This window comes from Clarias gariepinus, chromosome 1 (genome assembly GCF_024256425.1).
Source record: "Clarias gariepinus isolate MV-2021 ecotype Netherlands chromosome 1, CGAR_prim_01v2, whole genome shotgun sequence".
In the NCBI taxonomy this organism is placed as follows: Eukaryota; Metazoa; Chordata; class Actinopteri; order Siluriformes; family Clariidae; genus Clarias; species Clarias gariepinus.
This window is the reverse complement of record NC_071100.1, coordinates 16,037,749-16,062,073: the sequence shown is the minus strand read 5'-3', so window position 1 is coordinate 16,062,073 and position 24,325 is coordinate 16,037,749. Positions and strand designations below refer to the sequence as shown.

Here is a 24,325-nt window from a genome sequence, read left to right as displayed (position 1 = left end):
CAGGCTCGAATCCCGTCTCTGTGTCCATGGAGTTTGCATGTTTTCCCTGTACTTTGTGGGTTTCCTCCCACAGTCCAAAGATATGCAGGTTAGGCTAATTGGCATTCCCAAATTGCCTGTAGTGTTTGAATGGGTGAGTGAGTATGTGTGTGTGCCCTGTGATGGATTGGCACCCTGTAAAGGGTGTACCCTGCCTCGTGCCCTAAGTCTCCTGGTAAAGGCTCCAGGTCCCTGTGACCCTGAATATAGGATAAAGCAGTGTAGAAGATGAGTGAGTGAGTATTAGCTACGACATTGATAAAGATTTAAAATTTATGCAAAATTTGGAAAGAGCTCGGTCTCACTGCATGTCATCAAAATTTTTAAATTGGTAGTCTAATTAAAAATTTTATGAAAAATAAAAATTGATAGTCTAATCGGTAAAGCCCCTTGCAATCATTAAAATCATTTATCTAGTTTAAAATCTAAGGTGGTCAGTCTAACATCTAAGGAATGAATCTAAATTATTTAACTTACTGTACTTCTTCATTAAAACAAATAATAATAATTAAGATAAATTTCCAAATTTAGTTCTTACCTTCTACATATGTACTGTATATCCAAAAATAAACCAGTAATGTTTCTGTGTCTTCCATGAATATTTTTTCACTCTATTACCCACCATACTCCAGCACGTACTTCGGATATATCTGGTTAGAATTAAAGATAACAAAAGTTTTGGGATATAAAGTATTGTCGACACAGCTGTCATGTATATTTTCAATTTGATCACCATCAGGTTTACAGAAACCCGGTTGCCCAATTCTGTTATTCCCAACAATGACACGAGCAAGGAACATTATTCGTGTCCCATTTCTGTGTCCCTGGCTTCGGTCCTTGCTGTTGTTGTCTGAGTAGGATGCATGTATGGAAAAGTATGTACCTAAAAGAAAATTCATAACTTTTATAAACAACTGGATATAGTATAAGGATAACAAAATATCAAACTCAACTTACCTTTGCCATAGAGGTGACCAGATCTTACTGACTCAGATATTCTGCAGTCAAAATTGTACAAGAAAAGACTATCCACATTGGTTATGCCTGTGCCATGGAAGAGCAATCGTTCTTCAATGTGTGACTGACCTTTTATTCTATTCAGCTGGGATTTTTTCCTTAAAAGAAAAATTGTGAATACATTGAGAACATTGAATGAATACACTGGTAGTAAAATTTTTCAACATAGACTGTTTGGCTCTGTATAATGTATGTAGCCAGGTGGGAATAGTACATGTAATTTCTATGTTCGCCACTAGATGGCACTGCCATTTGGGGGGCACACTTGGGGATACGGAGCGGTACAGGTGAATAAGAAAAAACACAGGAAGACAGACCGTCGGCTGCAGCAATCGAAGCACGTTATGTTTCAGGTGCATCTGATTGTTTTATCAGGTAAATATGCTGGAAAGTGTGCCTGTTGCATCAAAATCTTTCGTTGACAATGTTAAAGAGTGTGTTATAAAGAAATAGTGTTGGATGTTAGTGGCTACCATTGTTGTTTATGTTGGATGCCAACAGATCTGTCCGGAAATGTTTACAGTGTGACTCGTGAAGAAGTCTGCCAACAGATAACCTGTGCTTAAGTGAATGCATGAAAAGTCAGTATTTCGGGAAGATTTTGCATTCATTGGTATAAAGTAAATTTTATACGAACACTGTGATATGTAAGAGTGTTGACAGTGGAATGTGTCATTTCTGTTGTGTTATCAGGAAGAGCCACCACAGTTATTTTTGTATGTTTTAAATGAACAGCATTTGTTTTTTCTTTTCTTTTAATGGTTTGGTGCTAGCAATTTTGGTTAGTTTCCAATTTGAAATGTATTTGTACTAGGAGCTGAGGCTCAGTTGCTACGCCTCTCAGGTTGTGATTGTGCGTATACAGTAGGGGAGGATTCCCAGAGACTATCATTTTATTTTTATGAAACCCCAATTTTTATTTTCAGAATAAAAAACCCCAAAAGACATTTCTGTGTCCTGTGCTGGTTCATTTTCGCCAGGCTACATGTATAATGCATAATGTACAGTATATACATCTGTAGTGTCTATCGTAACCTAAGCTGCTGATATCATAATAAATAGTGTTTATTATTAATAGATCATAATGTTTTTATTTGTTTGTTTAACCAGTTATTTTGCTTTGCCCTGTCTTAGAAACTAGTTTTGTAGGCCACAATACCTGTGAGCAGAGCAACTCAGATGGTTCAGAGGTGTTGGTTAAAAGGACATAACATTATCAGATGTAAAAGTGCTTTTGCGAATGGCTTTGAATGTGGGTTCTTCTCTCCCATTTTTCCATTACTGTAGACTGTATTAGCCTACTTTCACCCATGCTGTTGAATAACAGTTCTCTCTACTACCTTGCCTGCTTTAAGTTTTAGAATTGTTAAATAGAGAGCATGAAATGTGCATGATGTTTGTGCTCCAGGAGCTAAATTAAGAAATACTATTGTAAAATATGGTATGCAAACAGGTATGTGAAAATCTGACTGATACTGTACCTACCTACAGTACAGCTCCCAGAGGTCAACATTCTGTATTCTGTAGATACATTTCAGAGGTTCCCACAGAAAACCAATTTCTTGCACATACCTTTCTACCTTCTTAAACTCACTTGTTTGCCTGTCCACAGTAAAAGCCTTAAAAAGAAGAGAGATAATAGATTAATGATTTTAAAGAATTTTAAAAAAGATATTAAAGCAGAAATTATGATCACACAGCATTTAGTACTGCAATGGCTAATCAGTAGTCACCATTGCAAAATTATATAAAATACATACCAAGCCAAAAAAAAAAAAAAAAAAAAAGCAGACACTCTAATATTTCATTGGACTGCCTTTTGCTTTGATTATGGCACATATTTGTTGTGGCATCATTCCGATAAGCTTATGTAATGTCACAACAATTATTTCTGTCCAGAGTTGCATGAATTTTTTTCCAGGATCTTGTATCGATGATGGGAGAGTCGGAGCGCTGTGTAACGTCTCATCCAGCACATCCCAAAGATTATCAGTGGGGTTAAGGTCTGCACTCAGGTGGGCTGGAGCCTATCCCAGGAGAGTTAGGAGACACAAGGCAGGTTATACTGTACACTGGACTGGGCGCTGATCTATTGCAGGGCACACACACATTAAGGGCAATTTAGAAACACCAATTATCCTAATTCGCATGTCTTTGGAATGTGGAAGGAAACTCACCAAGCACGGGTCAGAACAAGCAAACTCCATGCACACAAACCCGAAGCAGGAATTGAATCCCCAACCCTGGAAGTGCAAGACGACAGTACTAACCACTACACCACCATGCCGCCCTCTCTGAAATATTCTGGAATATACTTTTGCCATCAGGGAACAAAAAAAAAATCTATTTATCGAAAAAAAAAAGATTATTCTGTATATTTAGGTTGTCAATGACTACATTGTTTAGGCACATACCATTGCTGAACCCAGATCTAACCAACAGAAACAACTCTACATTTACATTTACATTTAGGCATTTGGCAGACGCTCTTATCCAGAGCGACTTACAAAAAGTGCTTTAATGTTTACAACATTGGATACATACTTACACTGGGTTAACTAGGTTAATAACTAGTTAACTCTAGATGATAACAATGCCCCACAGGCTTATACGGTATGTAATATAGGCATATTGGCCCCTTCCTACCCTATGTGCCCATCACTCTGTAACAGGGTAATTCTGTAAAAAAAAAAAAGTCTTGTTTTCCTATTAGCCGTAGTGATGATGCTACACAGCTGATTAGTCCCAGTCCCTTGAGTTCTCTTCACCTTGTGCATGTGTAAATGCTCCTACTTTCATTATTAAACATAGCCATGAGTTCGACTATGATTTGAATTTAGCAAATGTCTAAGTGATCTTTCATCAAACTACATTTCTTCCTTTCAGATTGTGGCTCAAATATTATCCTTTCCGGTTTTAATAATGTGTTGGGCAGCTCCATCATAAGCTGTACCTTATAAGGTGCTTTAGCGTCCATCTTCTCCCAGTGAGCAGGTACAGATGGAGCCTCGTCTAAAGATTTGCATCTATTTTATTAGAAAAACAGGAGTTTCACTTTCATTTCATGATAAAGATGACCTCATCAAGCAAGCAAGAGTAGTCAAGCTTTAATTAAAATAAAATGTAAATGCACAGAGCTGATCTTATGATTAATGAATAAAGAACATTTTAATTTTTGTGCCTGTCCTGTCCTTAGGTTGGTCTTTAGGAACCCTGATTTTAGTAAATCTAAATGTTATTATCCTTTTTAAAAGTCATGTAAATACCTTGTATTGATTTAGCATAATTACTCTAAGAGCTCTAATTTTCATTTTTTCTTAAACATATTTCTGGTCCACAAAAGTACTTTTAAGTATTAACCTGAGAAGTGACATTACCAGAAAAATTAATTTTGAAGATCTCTGTTGCTGTGTTGATGTTAATAACTCCATATGGGTTTTTAGCAAAAACCATTTCCAGTTCTGAACTGCTGATGGGGATCACTGGATCATCCTGTAAAGGATTTTTTTTTTCATGAAATCAGCTAGGAAAAAGCTTTGGAACAGTAATAAAAAGGAGACAATACCTCAGTTCTGTGCCAAACGCCACTCTCTGCTTCATAGAACCAGTACCAAGGATAATTGTAAGCGTTCCTAGGGTTAGTGTCATAATCCTGTCCACCATAACCAGCCAACATGGTGGTAGTTAATTAAAATACCCTATAAAATTTGAGGTAGCACTCTAAACTTTCTGCAGTTCGTTAAGCTTAACTGGTACAGGTGACAAGAAACAGACACTCCTTTACTGACATCACTGATGAGAGGGAACATTTATTGCAGACAACATCTTATGTGTTCCAGCCTAAACCGCCCAAACCATGCATCACTGCGTGTGCCTGTGATGGGCGTGTGCCTAATTTGTTATCGCTCCTTGCTCACTCCATCTCTAATACCATCTCAGGGAGTTTTTCCTTGCCACTGTCGCTCTCGGCTTGTTCACCAAAGACTATGTGACCATTTTGATTCATACACATTCACATTCCATACAAACTTAAAACAAAATAATTCCATACAAAAATAATTCTTTTAATTGTGTAAAACTGCTTTGCGACAATGACAATTGTTAAAAGCGTTATACAAATATATTAAATTGAATTATATCTTTGACCAAACACCTGTGTCATTGACATGTTATTACAAAGAACATGAACCATTGTAAATGTCCTGGTGAGATCCTGAAGAATTCCAGAGACGATTCACAAGATTTAGGCTCGAGTTAGGGGGAGAGGGGGAAGAAGAGAGAGAGAGAAAGAGAGAGACTTATACAGTACTGTAGAGAGATTGAGAAAATAAGCGTGGGAGCGTCCGCACCTTTAAAAACAGATGCAAGAGGAGACAGGAAGATAGCAGCAGGAAGGATTTAAAACGTTAATATCAGATCTATGAGGAAGAAAGTAGAAATAACCCCTTTTTATATAAAATAATTCTAACACATACAGTGAGAAAGTACTTACTTTTTTGGCAAATTTGTCACACTTAAATGATTGAGATAATCAAATAAAACATCATAAAAAAGTAATAATAAACAAAAACAACACAAGAAAATAGTGTGCAGCTTAAATAAGTTTAATAGTGGAGCCGAAGTCATTTGTTAAGGAACAATGGTGACGTGACCAGAGTATGACCTCCCAGTATGCATTACCTTACAGTCACTAGTGGGGCAAAAGTACAGGCTTAACGTACAAGCACCATCTGCGCCAGAGAATCACCACCTCAAAGTTTCAACGGCTTGGTAAGTATAAGGTAACAGTATACTGTACTGTATTCAGTGTATAAAATACTGAGTGTAAGTCAAGAAACTGCATGAGACGAGAAGGCACACCAGCTGCTGGTCATCTCAGGGAGGGACGCTGATTGTATGATAATACCGCTCTTTACTTAAATGAAGGACTAATTATTGCTTGGATCTGTGCTATTTACTGTTAAATTACTATAGTGCACAATATGAGAGAGAAACAGTAACTTTATATGCTATAATTGTTTAAGTGTAGTTTCCATCTATTCACAAAAAATTGAACATGTTGGCGTGTATTACATGTTTGCTTAAACCATTTATGAAATAGTTCAGTAAGTGTTAAGCTTATTTTACATTATTTTGTGATTGTATTTGTTCACATTTGTTTGCATTTTATCAGAAGTAGTGATGTACTTTATGTTTTTTTTTTTATTATTTAAGGTTATTGACCACTCTAGTTGAATTCACTTTGTACAATTCTTGTGTAACATGCAAAGCTGTCAGACACAAGAATTAAAAAGTAATTCTGGAGTTTATCCCTGTGTCCCCTCTCATTGGCTAATTGTTTTTTTATTTAGTTAGAAGCAGAAGTTAATGTGCAAATTCCCAGATACCTTGACACATTTAAAATAATATTTCCAAAGGATAATTTAATTTATTCAGGGGAAAAAAGCTGTCCAAACTTCCCTGGCCTTATGTGAAAAAGTAATCTACCAGAAGTAATCCAATTCAATGAGCTGTGATTTTTGGAAAGCTGAATTAAATTTCAAATGCCAAACCCAGGCCTGATTACTGCCAAACCTCTTAAATCAAGAAATCACTTAAATAGAATTGTCTGATTGTCTTAAAAAGCAACAAAATCGAAAGAAATTCAAGAAACATAATAATTGTTGACATGTATTAGTCTAAAAGGGGTTATAAAACCATTTCTATTGTCAGAAAAACAAGGAAATAAACTACATTTGTTTAGACAACTATTTAGATGAATTTTCAGAATTTTTAAATTGAATGTACCTTCTTGTTTTTGCTTTGGTTAAATACAGTTTGACCTAGCAGAGAATGTGGTGATGACCACATGCAGACATGTGAACCAGCTGGAGAGGTATGCAGCAGGCTGGGAGCCTACTCCCCTTTGCCAGCAGGTTCAGTCATTCACCCACACATTAATCCATATTTGACTTCACACATTTACTTTTTTGGATTTTATCCCCAATCCATTTTTCTACTTTGGAATAATAGAACAAAAATACAAAAAGTAAAAATATTTGAAAATCTTTATTTTTACACAGTTATATAACTATTAAATGATTAGTAGAGGTTGATCAGTATGGGTTTTGTTATTGCAGATATGCCGATCTTTGAAAATCAGCGTAGATATGATGATTTACACATTTATTTAACATAGTTTGTATTTAAAAACTAACAATCATGACACTGACATCGAGGACTATTTGACTGAAGTTAAATGCTAAAGATCCTGCAGATTAGGGATTGTGCAGGTGCATATGAAGTGAAATTATTATTTTTTTGTTTAATGATTTTGTCTACAAAATAAGCCATGCAATGTGGAACCCAATGTGGATGAACAGTCAAAGAAAAATGCAATTATTTATTTTCTTATCATTAATATTCAAGTATTAAAAAGTAAAGTTGCAACTGTTAGCTGCTTATTTGGATCATTGTAAATAAGAAATCTAATGATCTCATTATCTATCTAGTTTAAATAAATAAATCTAAGGAATAAATCTAAATTATTTAACATTCTTCTTCATTCAAGCAAATAATAATAATTAAGCTAAATGTCCAAATTTTGTTCTTACCTTTTATATCCAAAAATCAACAGACCAGTAATGTTTCTGTGTCTCCCATGAATATTTTTTCACCCTATTACTCACCATACTCCAGCACGTACTCCGGATATATCTGGTTAGAATTAAAGATAACAAAAGTTTTGGGATATAAAGTATTGTCGACACAGCTGTCATGTATATTTTCAATTTGATCACCATCAGGTTTACAGAAACCCGGTTGCCCAATTCTGTAATTCCCAACAATGACACGAGCAAGAAACATTATTCGTGTCCCATTTCTGTGTCCCTGGCTTCGGGCCTTGCTGTAGTTGTCTGCGTAGGCTGCATGTATGGAAAAGTATGTACCTAAAAGAAAATTTATAACATTTGTTAACAACTGGATATAGTATTAGGATAACAAAATATCAAACTCAACTTACCTTTGCCATAGAAGTTACCAGATCTTACTGACTCAGATATTCTGCAGTCAAAATTGTACAAGCAAATACCATGCACATTGGTTATGCCTGTGCCATGGAAGAGCCATCGTTCTTCAATGTGTGACTGACCTTTTATCCTCTTTAGCTGGGATTTTTTCCTAAAAAGGAAAAGGGTGAATACATCGAAAACATTGAATGAATACACTGGTATTAAAATTTTTCAACATTCTGGACTGTTTGTCTTTGTATAATGCATAATGTATATACGACTGTGGTGTCTATTGTAAGCTAAGCTGATGATAACATAATGGCCCTATAACCGCTTTATATTATTAATAGATCATGATTTTTGATCATGATGTTATTTTGCTCTGCCCTGTGTTAGAAACTAGTTAGTTTTGTAGCCCACAATAGCTGTGAGCAGAGCAACTCAGATGGTTCAGAAGTGTTGGTTAAAAGGACATAACATTATCAGCTTTGTTTTCTTGCTGAAAGTGCTTTTGTGATTGGCTTTGATTGTGGGTTTTGGCAGGCAGCTCCTCCCTCCTCCTTTCAGTACTGTAGACTGTATTAGCCTACTTTCACCCATGCTGTTGAATAACAGTTCTCTCTACTAACTTGCATTCTTTAAGTTTTGGAAATGTGAATTAAGAGCATGAAATGTGCATGATGTTTGTGCTCCAGGATCTGAATTAAGAAATACTATTGTAAAATACGGAACAATAAAAATAATAGTCTGTTTATAAACAAGTATGTGGAAATCTGACTGATACCGTACCTACCTACAGTACAGCTCCCAGAGGTCAACATTCTGTATTCTGTAAATAAAATAGATATTCAGAGTATTCGGCAGGAGACCAACTTCTCGCACATACGTTTCTACCTTTTTAAACTCACTTGTTTGCCTGTCCACAATAAAAGCCTTAAAAAGAAGAGAGATAATAGATTAATGATTTTAAAGAATTTTTAAAAAGGAAAAAAAAGCAGGCATTATGACCACACGCATTTAGTACTGCAATGGCAAATAAATAGTCAACGTTGCAAAATTATATAAAATACACTGCCAGCCAAAAAAAAAAACAAAAAAACGTCAGACACTCTAATATTTCATTGGACTGCCTTTTGCTTTGATTATGGCACACATTTGTTGTAGCATCATTCTGATAAGCTGTGATGTCACAACATTTATTTCTGTCCAGGGTTGCATTAATGTTTTTTCCCAGATCTTGTATTGATGACGGGAGAGTGGGAGCGCTGTGTAAAGTCTTATCCAACACGTCCCAAAGATTATCAATGGGGTTAAGGTCTGCACTATGTGGTGGCAATCCGTATGTGAAAATGATGTCTCATCCTCCCTGAATAACTCACTCACTCTTTGCCTGTACCACTTAATCATGTATACGGTGTCACAGGGGTCCTGGAGCCTATCCCAGGAGACTTAGGAGACACAATGCAGGTTATACTGTACTCTGGACTGGGTACCAATCCATTGCAGGGCACATACACATTTAGGGCAATTTACCAACACCAATTATCCTAATTCGCATGTCTTTGGGAGAAAATTAACCAAGCACCGGAAGAACAAGCAAACTCCATGTACACAAACCTGAAGCAAGAATTGAACCCTAAGAATAAAAAAAAAAAAATCAATGAATTGGAAAAAAATGGTTATTCCATATATTTAGTTAGTCAGCTGACCACATTTTTTAGGCACATACCATTGCTTAACCCAGATCTGACCAACAAAAACAACCTCATATTATAACAATGCCCCACAGGCCCCTACGATATGTACTGTAATACAGTAGACATGATGGCTGCCTCACTTTATCCACCTCTTCCTACCCGATGGAACAGGGTAAATCTGAACTCATCAGACCACATGACCTTTCTACAATGATCCACAATCCTAGCAAGTTGAAGCCTTGTTTTTTTTTTTTCAATTTAGCAATGAAGCTACACAGCTGATTAGTTCCAGTCTTTTGAGTTCTCTTCACCTTGTGCATGTGTAAATGCTCTAAATCTCCGCAGTTGTTTTCTTTGCGAGTGCAGGTAAGAATCTGACTGTTCTGATAAAAAGTAACATCTTTGCCAAAACCAGGATGTCTTCTGGCATTGTTGTTTAGGAAATGAGAAGCTGCTCATTGCATCAGTATGGGATAATAACTGGTTGCCAGCTGAAACATACAGTAGTAAGCACTGTAGTAAGTATCCAGTGGAAGGCTCTCACCAATTTGCTTAGGTAAATTCAGGATTTTTTTTTCTTTGGATGAGCAGGGTATATTTGATTATGGTGAGTAATCACATGGAAAGTTCCAAGTGATACTGCATATATGTAAAAGTATTTCAATGAACCCATTACAACCGCCAGGGGTGAAATAAATTACCCAAACATGTCTTTTTAAAAATAAAGCCGTTAGCGTTGTGATGTAGTATTTCTTTTGAGCACAGCAGTGATACGGGTATAATTATCTGAGCACTAGTTCCAAATATACAGTGGGGGAAATAAGTATTTGATCCCCTACAGATTTTCTAAGTTTGCCCATTTACAAAGAAATGAAGGGGCTATCATTTTCATCATAGGTTTAAGGATTGAGACAGAAGGATTGAGACATTAAGGTCTGAAGACTGGCTAGACCACTCCATGACCTTAATGTGCTTATTCTTGAGCCACTCCTTAGTTGCCTATGCAGTATGTTTGGGGTAATTTTCATGCTGGAAAACCCATCCAAAACCCATCTTCTGGAGGTTTTCATCCAAAATTGTACAACACATGGCCTCATCCGTTGGCCCCTCAGTGGAGCAAAGTCAATCTGTACCTTTAGCAGAGAAATAGCCCCAAAGCATAATGTTCCCACCTCCGTGCTTGGCTGTAGGGACTGTAGTGACTGTGGGGACTGTACATGTGTCTTCTTGAGAAGGGGAAGCCTTGCTGCGCTAAAGGATTTCAATCCATGCAGGCATATTGTGTTACCAATGGTTTGATTGGTGACTGTGCTCCCAACTGCCTTGAGATCATTCACAAGCTCCTCCCATGTAGTCGTGGGCTGGTCCCTCATTTTTCTCATGATTATTCTTACTCCATGAGGTGAAATCTTGCATATAGGGCCATTAATGGTTGCTTTGTTTTTCTTTTGTGACTGTGTATTTAAGGGAGTGGCATTGCATGACTACAGCACAGTGCTGTGCATAAAAGCAGACCGATCCAGGCGGGAGAATAATTTCTTCTTCGCATTTCTGAGAACGCACATTAGGAAGGCCTCCGTATCACTGCCACGCAGGAAAAACCTCTTTGCGCAACAGGCTTTGGTCTGGCTTCAGGAAATGAACGAAGCAGAGTCTGATGAAGGAAAGATTTCATTTGTCCAGCAGGCCACTGATACCTCCTCGGAAGAATCTGAAAAGGAGACGGAACAAGAACCTAACATGCCTCCATGGAAGATGCACCGTGGTACTGGGAAGCACTGTCTGAGCCAGACGGCAAAAGATGGCACTGTGTGGGTAGAGGAAGACATTGGAGTGCCCAGTGCAGTAGCAAATCACTCGTGCTTCACTGTGCAAGCTGAACCCACAGAGTCTGCTAAGGTTTGTCATTGCCATAGTACATATGATATTTATATAAACCCATTTAGAGTGAGGTTAATGTAAATTTATCATTCTCTATTTGTTTATCTTCCGACAGCGTAAAATTACAACCGTGCTCCAAAGCATTCTTTGCCTGTTAGACATGGGAATGCTGCAGACCATCAAAAAGTGTATGGTCCATCAAGCCCGCAGAACAGAGTTGGCCTGGAATTTGGCAATTCATGAACTGATGGAAGTGCCATTGTGGATTGCTGGTCAGGAAACCTTCTGGTGCCAGTATTCAAAGAGGCAATGCCCCGAGATAGATTCATTTTAATTATGCAGCAACCTTAATTTGATGACAAGGACATGCGGGCAGAACGGGTGAAAAAAGACAAATTTGCTGCAATCTCCGACATCTGGACACGCTTCAACAAGAACTGTGCTGAGAGTTTCACTCCAGGAGAACACATTTACATTTAGGCATTTGTCAGACGCTCTTATCCAGAGCGACTTACAAAAAGTGCTTTAAAGTTTACATCATTGGATACATACTTACACTGGGTTAACTAGGTTTAACTGTACGGACATCTAAAGGAAGTTCATTCCACCACCCAGGTGCCAGAACAGAAAAGAGCCTGGATAAATTTCGCCCATGATCCCTGAGAGATGGTAGGATGAGGCAAACAGTGCTGGAGGATCGGAGGGAACGTGGTGCAGTGCGTGGTGTGATTAGAGCAGAGAGATAAGTAGGTGCTGGGCCATTTTTAACTTTGTAGGCAAGCATCAGGGTTTTGAATTTGATGCGAGCAGCTACAGGAAGCCAGTGCAGGGAGCGGAGGAGTGGTGTGGTGTGGGAGAACTTGGGAAGGTTAAAAACGAGACTGCTGCTGCATTCTGGATCAGTTGCAGAGGACGAATCGTGGACAAAGGCAGGCCTGCCAGGAGTGAGTTGCAGTAGTCCAGTCTTGAAATAACAAGAGACTAAACAAGCACCTGAGTAGCCTGTGAAAAAAAAAAAAATGATCGAATTCTTCTGATATTGTAAAAAAGAAATCTACAAGAGCGAGTAAGGTTAGCCATGACCATAGATGAACAGCTGTTCCCTACCTAGGTTCCTTGTCTATTCATACAGTATATCGCAACCAAGCCAGATAAAGTTCTGGATGGCCACGGATTTGGAGACCAAATATGTCTGCAATGCATCTTCTTACTTGGGAAAGGACCCCAGTAGTCAGAAGGAAGAGAGGCTGGCAGAGACCGTGGTCATGAATCTGATGGAGCCATTTTTGGATGATGGGAGAAATGAAACACTTTAAAATAAAACAGACTTGTGTATTTATATATTGTAAATGTGTGTTTTTGTTTAAATACGGCAGGCATTACTGAAGGTTTCCATGTCACACACAAAGGTTTGGCCTGCCTTTGTTTAAGCTAGCCAGGCCTTACAGGTAAAGGGTGTTTGCACAACAAAAGCAAGAGAACAATGGAGCTGACGGCATGTTAAAAAACTTAGCAGGGGTGCTAGTAGGGGTGAGGTCGAGGGAATTTACGCAAATTTGCGCAGGCTTAGTAAATCTAGTGTTAGCTAATGGTCTTGTAGCCCATTCCAGCCTAGTGCAGGTCTAAAATCTTGTTCCTGACTAGCTTTGACAGCTTTTTGGTCTTACTGATGGTGGTGAGGTTTAAATGGAAGTTAGAGTTTTTGTGGACAGGTGTCTCTTATGCACATACTACATTGTTGTTAGGAGCACCTTCTTAAATTAATATGTGTACAGTACCACAAGAGCACATAACCAGTCTGTGAGAGGCAGAATTATTGTATTGTTGTTGCTGGTTTTTCCCCTGCTCCCGGCAAGGGGTCGCCACAGCGGAATATTCAGTCCGCACTACAACTTGGCACAGGTTTTTATCCAGGCTTGGGACCGGCACTGCATCCAGGGGCTGGGGTTTGGGCACTGACTGGCCTACCACTGAGCCACCAGTGCCCTCTCAATCCTTTACCATAAACCTATGATAAAAATTATAGACCCTCATTTCTTTGTAAGTGAGCAAACTTAGAAAATCTGTAGGGGATCAAATACTTACTTACCCCACTGTATATAAAAAAAACAAATCAAACAAAACAACAACAAAAAAAAAAAAAACGTTTTACACAAACATGCATACACACATAAGAAAAATAGTACAGTATATCATTCCTCCTGAACACTAGAGGCAGAAATGTCCTAAATAAACAACTGCAAATATTAACAAAGTAATTGTAAATATTTTTGTCTTGTGTTATTGAAGATTTGACTTAAATCACTTCATCATCATCCCATAATAGATCATTAAATCATAACCAAAACTGTGTTTATTGAATATTGGTGTATATTATTTACACAGGCACAAACACTTGGTGCCATTTATGAGAATATGAAATATGAAAAAAAAATGTAAATGCATAGGCCAAACAGCAAACATAACATAAAATTTCATCTGAGTTTATAATTTTTTTTATGATAATTGTCTGTGTGCTCATGTATGTATTTTGATAAATGCCAATTACCCATAACCATACAAAAAACATAATTTCATGATACCCAAAAGCCAAAAATTAGAGCCAAATTATGGAAAGTTTGTCATTTCCCAGTGATCAAGCAGTGATTTAATTAAAGCTTCTCTGTAACTGTATGTGCCCTAAAGTCATCCCCAAACCTGACTAAAATATGTAGTTTTTCTTCCCATCATAAGCTGTACCTTATAAGGTGTTTTAGCATCCATCTTCTCCCAGTGATCAGGTACAGATAGAGCCTGGTCTACACATTTGCATCTATTTCATTAGAAAAACGAGACTTTCACTTTCATTTCATGATAAAGGTAGCAAACAAAATTAACTCATTAAGCAAGTTGTCAAGCTTTAATTTAAGAAAATGTAAGCAAGTGTAAATGCACAGACCTGATTTTATGCTTAGTGAATAAAGAACGTTTTAATTTTTGTGTCTGTCCTGTCCTTGGGTTGGTCTTCTGGAACCCTGATTTTAGTAAAAATAAATGTTATTATCCTTTTTTTAAATCATGTAAATAACTTGTATCGTTTTAGCATAATTACTCTTCAATTTTCATTTATTCTTAAACATATTTATGGTCCACAAAAATTACTTTTAAGTATCAACCTGAGAAGTAACTTTACCATGGAAATCAATTTTGAAGGTCCCTGCTGCTGTCTTGATATAAATTACTCCATATGGGTTTTTTTGGTAAAACATTTCCAGTTCTGAGCTGCTAATGGGGTTCACTGGATCATCCTGTAATGGAAAACCTGTTAAATCAAGACATGGAGGAAAGAGCTTTGAAATAATAATTAAATGAGACAATACCTCAGTTCTGAACCAAATGCCACACTCTGCTTGGTAGTACCAGTACCAAGGGTAATCAGAAGTGTCCATAGGTTCAGTGTCATCATCCTCTCCTCCCCAACCAGCAAACATGACATCAAATAAAAAAAATTAAAAAAATTCCTATAAAATTTGAGGTAGCACTGTAAACTTCCTGCAGTTAGGCAAGCTTAACTGGCCCAGGTGAGACAATTAAAAGAGGAAGCAACAGACACTCCTGTACTGACATCACTGATGGGAGGGAACATTTATTGCAGACATCATCTGTGTGTTTTCCAGCCTAAACTGTTTAACAGATGCTGTTTCCAGATGCTGACAAAGTTCATAGACTGCAGCTTATGTATGTAACATGGACACACACAAACATAAGACAATAGACCTCTTTGCTGTACAACACATACTGTGTATACACTTAACTCCAGAATTATTGGCAACCTTTATTAAAATGAGAAAAAAAGGTTTTTATAAAAATAAATTGTAGATAATAATTTAAATCCATAGGAAAAATTAGAAAGAAAAACTTTTTGTGGCAAAATTAGATACCCCTAAACAATAATCAACAATTTAACAATATTTACAAACATAAGTCTATTGTCCTCCATTTTTGCCAGCATCTTTGAACATCACGGTTATACTGTTGTGTAGTACTTTTAACAATTGTCATTGTCACAAAGCGGCTAATTCAAAAACTGATTTAGTTGGTATAAAACATTTTATTAACTAATAGTGCACATGTCACGGAATACCAGCAGAGGGAGCCATGCGCACAGACTCCATTTTTGTGTTCCTTTGGTTTCTTTTAAGTTGAACACAGTTTCCCAGAATGCACCTCGGTCAGGTGATTGGAGCACTCAATGATTGGAACCGAGGTGGCTCATTTGTTTCCTTATAAATAGTCTTGTGTTTAGTCTGGTGTTTAGCTTCTCGGGTTGTCGTGCATCTGTTAAGTTGCCTTTTGTGAATTCCTCATGTCGCTGCATCGTGCCCTTTCCCCCTTGACTCCTGGGGGGTATTGCAGAAAGCAGGTTATGTGACATACCCTAGTAAGTTCAAGAGTAAGTTAGTGGATAACCTCAACTTTCGGTTCCAAAAACAAACTTTCTGGTTATGTACAGTGGTGTAAAAAACTATTTGCCCCTTCCTGATTTCTTATTCTTTTGCATGTTTGTCACACTTAAATGTTTCTGCTCATTAAAAACCGTTAACTATTAGTCAAAGATAACATAATTGAACACAAAATGCAGTTTTTAAATGAAGGTTTACGTTATTAAGGGAGAAAATCTACATGGCCCTGTGTGAAAAAGTGATTGCCCCCCTTGTTAAAAAATAACTTAACTGTGGTTTACCACACCTGAGTTTAATTTCTGTAGTCACCCCCAGGCCTGATTACTGCCACACCTGTTTCAATCAAGAAATCAGTTAAATAGGAGCTACCTGACACAGAGAAGTAGACCAAAAGCACCCCAAAAGCTAGACATCATGCCAAGATCCAAAGAAATTCAGGAACAAATGAGAACAAAAGTAATTGAGATCTATCAGTCTGGTAAAGGTTATAAAGCCATTTCTAAAGCTTTGGGACTCCAGCGAACCACAGTGAGAGCCATTATCCACAAATGGCAAAAACATGGAACAGTGGTGAACCTTCCCAGGAGTGGCCGGCCGACCGAAATTACCCCAAGAGCGCAGAGACAACTCATCCGAGAGGCCACAAAAGACCCCAGGACAACATCTAAAGAACTGCAGGCCTCACTTGCCTCAATTAAGGTCAGTGTTCACGACTCCACCATAAGAAAGAGACTGGGCGAAAACGGCCTGCATGGCAGATTTCCAAGGCGCAAACTACTTTTTAGGAAAAAGAACATTAAGGCTCGTCTCAATTTTGTTAAAAAAAACATCTCAATGATTGCCAAGACTTTTGGGAAATACCTTGTGGACCGACGAGACAAAAGTTGAACTTTTTGGAAGGTGCGTGTCCCGTTACATCTGGCGTAAAAGTAACACAGCATTTCAGAAAAAGAACATCATACCAACAGTAAAATATGGTGGTGGCAGTGTGATTGTCTGGGGTTGTTTTGCTGCTTCAGGACCTGGAAGGCTTGCTGTGATAGATGGAACCATGAATTCTACTGTCTACCAAAAAATCCTGAAGGAGAATGTCCGGCCATCTGTTTGTCAACTCAAGCTGAAGCAATCTTGGGTGCTGCAGCAGGACAATGACCCAAAACACACCAGCAAATCCACCTCTGAATGGCTGAAGAAAAACAAAATGAAGACTTTGGAGTGGCCTAGTTAAAGTCCTGACCATCAGCTCTATTGTCAGATAGTAATATCTGCTGTTACAGAAAATCTATTAAAAACATGTCTGTAGTTCAGGTTTAATGCTAAATTTAGAGTAAAAAGTGCATTCTCCTTCTTTATGATTTCTGTTTACTTTACACCCAATGTATTTTGTGAGTAAAATATTAAAATAATTTAGACCCATCCAAATATTGCTCCCCTTTGTATTTGTTCAAATCTAATCTGATTAAATAGAAAGGCTGTGACAGTATCTTCCCCTCTTGTCCTGAAATGGCTGAGATTGTCCATGTTAGTGAGAAGCGAGCTGTGATTTTAGTTATTGTTATGGAAGAAATATATTAATATGTTTTGCATTAGGCAGATACAGTATGCTGACAGTGATCTTGTGATCATGCTGACTGGGGTTTACCTGTCCATTTGTAGTGTAAATTTGTGACAGTGCATTCCAGGCAACATCAGCCTGTCTAGTCAATGTGTCACCTGTAACTAGTCACCTGCATCTAGTGCCCCTATCATTTTTATATTTATTTATAAATATTAATAATATTATTGTACTTTTTAGTGCAATTAATGGGAAATGGGACCCAATTTTTCCAAAATTCTAATTTTTCCAATTTAAGACAGGGCTGTATCACCCTCAATTTTAACATGCACCGCAATAAATCTTACACTAACTGGTAGGTACACCTGATCAGGTGCATGTTACCATAAATATTGACAAAACAAAGGAGATGGTTGTTGACTTTAGGAGGACATGAGGCGACCATTCTCCGCTGAGCATCAACGGCTCCTCTGTGGGAATCGTCGAAAGCATCAAATTCCTGGGTGTCCACCTAGAGAAGGACCTCAGCTGGTCCCTCAACACCAGCTCCCTACACAAGAAAGCCCAACAGCGTCTCTTCTTTCTGAAAAGACTGAGAAAGGCCCAGCTTCCACCACCGATCCTGACCACCTTCTATAGAGGAACTATCGAGAGCATTCTGAGTGGCTGTATCACTGTCTGGTTTGGGAATTGTGCCATATCGGATCGCAAAACCCTACAGCGGATACCCATATGAAAAAAACCTGCATGATTCATATAAAGCAATCATATATATTCCTTACTTAAACAGGTCAGAATTACATTCTATGTTTCATGCAAGCCCAATACATGTCTGATGCAAAATCAGACCGATTATGGCCACTTTAATACTAAAAAGCACACATACAACTTGTAGGGGATTTTTGGGGTCATATATAAATACTGTATGAAGTCTTATATGAGTTTTACATGACAATAGTGTGCAAATATGTATGGTATTAGTAAAAAATAAAGGAAATTACTAATATTTATATACAAATAATGTAAAGTTCTTATACTGCATTGTATGCTAATCTAATAAAAGTCATATAGAATTTATTTACATTTTGTTTATGTTTCATACAGATTTCATATTGTTTTAATAGGGAAATTGTGTGCCTGCTCTTCAAACTTTATATGATTCCACCTAATTCCTTATATTACAGCAATTAAATTACTATAAATCTACATATAATTATTATACATAATTTAAGTCAATATTAAGATATGTCTGCATATACTAATTTTATACGATTTCAGTCAATGACTTATACAAATTTGCAATGGACCACTTTTATTTCAACTCAAGCAAAGTGACATACAATCAATTTATACTCCTCATAAGTACAATTCCAACTTGATAGCAAACAGAACTTTGCCCAGGAAAAACAAAATACCCTGAATACATTTACATTTACATTTAGGCATTTGGCAGACGCTCTTATCCAGAGCGACTTACAGTACAAAAAGTGCTTTAAAGTTTACATCATTGGATACATACTTACACTGGGTTAACTAGGTTAATAACTAAGTGCCATTAGTCCAACACAACTGGGAAGAGGGTTTTTTTGGGGGGGTTAATTTAAGTCCTGGAGAAACAGATGCGTCTTGAGTCGTCGTTTAAAGATAGTCAAAGTCTCAGCTGTACGAACATCTAGAGGAAGTTCATTCCACCACCTAGGTGCCAGAACAAAAAAGAGCCTGGATGAATGCCGCCCTCGATCCCTGAGAGATGGTGGAATGAGGCGAGCAGTGCTGGAGGATCGGAGGGAACGTGGTGCAGTGCGTGGTGTGATTAGAGCAGAGAGGTAAGTGGGTGCTGGGCCATTTTTAGCTTTGTAGGCAAGCATCAGTGTTTTGAATTTAATGCGGGCAGCTACAGGAAGCCAGTGCAGGGAGCGGAGGAGTGGTGTGGTGTGGGACAACTTGGGAAGGTTAAAAACGAGACGTGCTGCTGCATTCTGGATCAGTTGCAGAGGACGAATCGTGGACAGAGGCAGGCCTGCCAGGAGTGAGTTGCAGTAGTCCAGTCTTGAAATAACAAGGGACTGAACAAGCACCTGAGTAGCCTGTGAAGAAAGAAATGGGCGAATTCTTCTGATATTGTAAAGAAGAAATCTACAAGAGCAAGTAAGGTTAGCGATGTGTGGGGAAAATGACAGATGATTGTCCACGGTTACCCCAAGATTGCGGGCAGTGGTTAAAGGAGTGATTTGGTTGTTGTCCAGGGATATCACAAGGTCTTGACATGGGGATGAGTCACAAGGGATAAACAACAGTTCTGTTTTACTGAGATTGAGCTTTAGCTGATGAGCAGCCATCCAGGATGAGATGTCTGCCAGACATGCTGAGATCCGGGTGGAAACCTGAGTGTCAGAGGGAGGAAAGGAGAGAGTAAGTTGGGTGTCATCTGCATAACAATGGTATGAAAATCCATGCGATGATATGACCTTACCAAGAGGTATAGAGGGAGAACAGAAGAGGACCAAGTACTGAGCCCTGCGGGACACCAGTAGAGAGTCTACGTGGGGCAGATGTAGATCCCCTCCATGTTACCTCATATGACCTATCTTCTAGGTAAGAAGCAAACCATTGCCACGCTGTTTCACAAATTCCAAGGCTTGTAAGAATAGATAATAGAATCTTGTGGTTCATTGTGTCAAATGCAGCTGACAGGTCCAGGAGGATGAGGACAGATGATAGTTTAGCAGATCTAGCAGCATGGAGCTTCTCAGTGACTGACAGAAGGGCAGTCTCTGTAGAATGTGCCACTTTGAATCCAGATTGGTTGGGATCATTAAGGTTGTTCTGTGAGAGATAAAGAGACATTTGGTTATAAACAGTTCTTTCAAGAATTTTGGAAATAAAAGAGAGAAGTGATACCGGGCAATAATTGTTAATTTCTGATGGGTCCAGGCAGGGTTTCTTGAGGATGGGAATAACCCTTGACTTCTTAAAAGCAGCAGAAACATGACCAGATGATATGGAATGGTTAATGATGGTTGTGGTGAAGGGAAGGATGTCTTGTGAGATGGCCTGGAGCATTGTGGAAGGGATTGGGTCTAATGAACAGGTGGTGGGGTTAGATGACGAGATGATCTGCTGAACCTCATCAGATAACAGGTTGGAGAATTCTGCTAAGGGAGGGAAGGGAAGGTCCTGAGGTTCTGCTGTAGGAGTTTGGTTGGGAGCGAAGGACTGGCGGATTGCTGCAATCTTCCCATCGTAGAATGTGGCAAAATCGTCAGCAGTCAGAGAGGAAGGGGGCAGGAGGAGTCGGTGGGTTAAGTAGTGTGGAGAAAATGTTGTGGAGTTTGTCAGGATCATGTGCAGAGGCTTCCAGCTTTTCTCTGAAGAAGGTGGTTTTGGCAGAAGTCACATCATATGAGAATTTGGAGAGAAGAGTCTGGTAAGAGATGAGATGAGAAGTTGCGATTTCTTCCATCCTCTCTCTGCAGTTCTTAATTCTCCCCTGTTGTTGCGCAGTACATCAGATAGCCAAGGAGCAGGACAAGATGTCTTCCTTGGTTTAGATGACAGTGGGCAAAGGAGATCTATTGATGAGGAGAGAGGAAAGAAAAGTTTCAGTCGCAGTCTCTAGTGGTAGAGAGGAGAAGGAGTCTGGGTCTGGGAGGGATGATAGGGTGCAGGAAGACACAGAGGAAGGAGAGACAGAGTGAAGGTTTCTTACCAGTGGAGAAGAATCCAATTTAGAAAACTAAAGCACACTGTTTAGCATCATAAAAATCAATAAGGCTTTAGTCATGTGTAGGACATAGATAACATATATGACTGAAAATACATAAATATTATGCATTTTGCATATGTGGTTTTTGCAACATATATGACCCTTACAATATTTTGTTGAAACATATAAGAATCACAGGTGTTTTTTAATAAACATTTCCATATGGGTAGTGAGGACAGCGGAGAAGATCATCGGGGTCTCTCTCCCCTCTATTGAAGACATCTACACCACACGCTGCATCCGCAAAGCCACCAGCATTGTGGCTGATCGGACACACCCCTCTCACACACACTTCACACTCCTGCCATCTGAAAAAAGGTACCGAAGCATTCGCGCACACACATCCAGACAGCTTTTTTCCACAAGCCATCCGTCTCAACAAAAAGGGACTGGACTGATACACACACACACACACACACACACACACACACACACACACACAAACACACACATTATCACACAGCTTAACTCAACTACCTCAAAATATTGGGACTGGACTGACTAATCAACACAAGTGCAGACACACTGACCTACACCACCAAATTATCGTACACACCAACCTGTAAATGCTTCACTGTTTATCTTTTGCACAATGATCATCACTGGACTAATTTTTGCACTAATTCCTCAATTCTTGCTGCTGTTTTTAAAGAACGTTTATGTTTACCCACTACCTCAACACCATATTTTATGTTCTGTTATGTCGTGGTTGCGCACTGTCACTTTGTTGTTGCTCTTGTTTGCACATTTTCACGTGCATTTTATGTTGTCTGTAAAAATGTTATACTTAGCTAGTTAGTTTTTGTTAATTTATGTTGTAATTTATGTTTAGTCTCTCTGTCCTGTCTCTGCTAGCCAGCTAACTAGGCCTTTTGGTTAGCTAGTTTAGTGTCTCTGTTAATTTATGTTGTAATTTTATGTTGCATGTAGCACCTTGGTCCTGGAGGAACGTTGTTTCGTTTCACTGTGTACTAACTGTATATTGGTTGTAATGACAATAAAGCCTACTTGAACTTGAACTTGAACTTGAAATATCTAAACAGTCAATTACATGGCAGCAACCCAGTGCATTAAGTCAGGGAATTACCGCATAAAAAAAGGACAGGGCTCTACTTAAAAATTTGCTTTTACAAACACCACCACTGTTGTTTCATATTGTCCAAAAAAACACAGAAGTGTGATACTTATGTCCACTTTTTTCCTTTAAGGTTTGTCATATCAATCATAACTTTCTTTAGTGACAATGGCATAAACAGATCAAAACATGTCTTGATGTCACTTACTCTCGTCACAGCTGCCCTGCCATGTAAGTCAGGAGGTCCTGAACTCCAACAGATGTTACCACTTTTGGATTTGAACGTTTCAGCAGGAGTGAGTGCAGCTTGAGCATCGGTGACCTCACCTCATCAGATGTGCCTGTGCCTTCTGGTAGATACTCTACAATGTCTTCCTCCTCCTTCTGCTCATCTGTATCACTATGCTGTTCTGTGTCTTCTGCCTCATTTTCAGAAAATATATGATCCAGAGCTTGGCTTACTGTACTCTGCAAGTCACCAATGCTAAACAAAATTTGTTTCTTTGTTTGTTTATGTTGTTCAGGTAAGGAGACACACAGGCAAATTTTTATTTATTTTTTTTTTACCCTAAATATTGTTTTATAATCTTAAATTATAATTGGGTCAAAACTGATCCTACCAACACAAAGGTAATAATTTTCGCCAATAAAACATGTTCCACTCACCTACAAAGAAAAGTTAATTTGATAGTGTATAGAAAATTGTTAATACTATAATAAAAAAGTAGAAAAATCCTGAGACCAAGTGTAGGTTTAGTGCCACTAGTACTTTACTAGTGCAGTATACCCTGCTGAAAAATCCAGCATACTATGCATAGCATGATTTTTATGCTGGTCTGTGCTGGTTAATACTGGTTAGTGCTGGTCTGATGCTGGTTTACCTGGTGAAGATAATTGCATAACTGATGAAAGACCAGCATATCTCTGCTGATAAAACCTTACCACCAGCATTGGTCTTGCTGTGTAGTGCTGGTCTGATGCTGGTTTAGCTGGTAAACCAGCATAACTGATGGAAGTCCAGCATATCCATGCTAATGAAACCAGCATTGCTCTTGCTGGGTAGTCCAGGTCTGGTGCCGGTTTAGCTGGTAAACCAGCATAACTGATGGAAGACCAGCATATCTACGCTAATGAAACCTTACCACCAGCATTGCTTTTTCTGAACCATCATAACTGTGCTGACCAAGTTCACCAACAAGGTACTTTTACTGGGCCACCAGCAAGGTTTTGGTAGTTAAAATTGGTTACCATTTTAGCTCATTATCTTGTATTTTTTAGCTATTACCGAAAATAGTGTGTAATGTAAAACATGGACCATATAGTGTTATCTTTAAATGCAGAAATAATCTATTTATTAAAAACATGTAAAAACATTATTTTACATTCATTAGTTATCTGCTGAATTGACTAAAACACAAACAGCAGACCTTTTATATAAATGCACTGGCAATAAATGTATATTTTAAAAAAAGTAATCAATTAAAATCACTAAAAACTGAAGAAAAAAAAACAGCATAGACTAGCATAGCTATAATGCTGGTTACCAGCTTGTTCAGCATTATATTTAGTGTCCGCGAAACTCTTTTTGAAATTCACTAAAATGAACTGAAACTCAGCGAAAACTGCACATACATATCCACACACACACACACACACACACACACACACACACACACACACACACAGTGTCTTGCAAAAGTATTCGCCCCCTTGAACTTTTCCACATTTTGTCACATTACAGCCACAAACATCAATCAATTTCATTGGAATTCCACGTGAAAGACCAATACAGGTACAGGATGGCCACAACAACTGCCCGAGTCACACCAGGAACACACAATCCCTCCATCAGTGCTCAGAC

General features: G+C 38.4%; 2 protein-coding genes across 2 annotated transcripts; both read right to left on the bottom strand.

Moving 5' to 3' along the window:
- Nucleotides 1-158: 158 nt before the first annotated feature.
- Nucleotides 159-4,732, bottom strand: LOC128520420 (protein mono-ADP-ribosyltransferase PARP11-like). Its single transcript, XM_053494658.1, has 8 exons — nt 4,622-4,732; nt 4,434-4,548; nt 4,197-4,269; nt 4,010-4,085; nt 2,542-2,675; nt 997-1,154; nt 578-922; nt 159-239 (listed from the first exon to the last, which is right to left on the bottom strand). The coding sequence occupies exons 1-7, from the start codon at nt 4,730-4,732 to the stop codon at nt 654-656; spliced, it is 936 nt and encodes a 311-aa protein (XP_053350633.1). The 3' UTR covers nt 159-239; nt 578-653.
- A 2,984-nt stretch (nt 4,733-7,716) lies between these two features.
- On the bottom strand, nt 7,717-15,096 carry LOC128520413 (protein mono-ADP-ribosyltransferase PARP11-like). Its single transcript, XM_053494648.1, has 7 exons — nt 14,986-15,096; nt 14,799-14,913; nt 14,565-14,640; nt 14,366-14,438; nt 8,842-8,981; nt 8,060-8,217; nt 7,717-7,985 (listed from the first exon to the last, which is right to left on the bottom strand). Exons 1-7 carry the CDS (start codon nt 15,094-15,096, stop codon nt 7,717-7,719), a joined length of 942 nt encoding a protein of 313 aa, XP_053350623.1.
- Between the last annotated feature and the right edge of the window lie 9,229 nt (nt 15,097-24,325).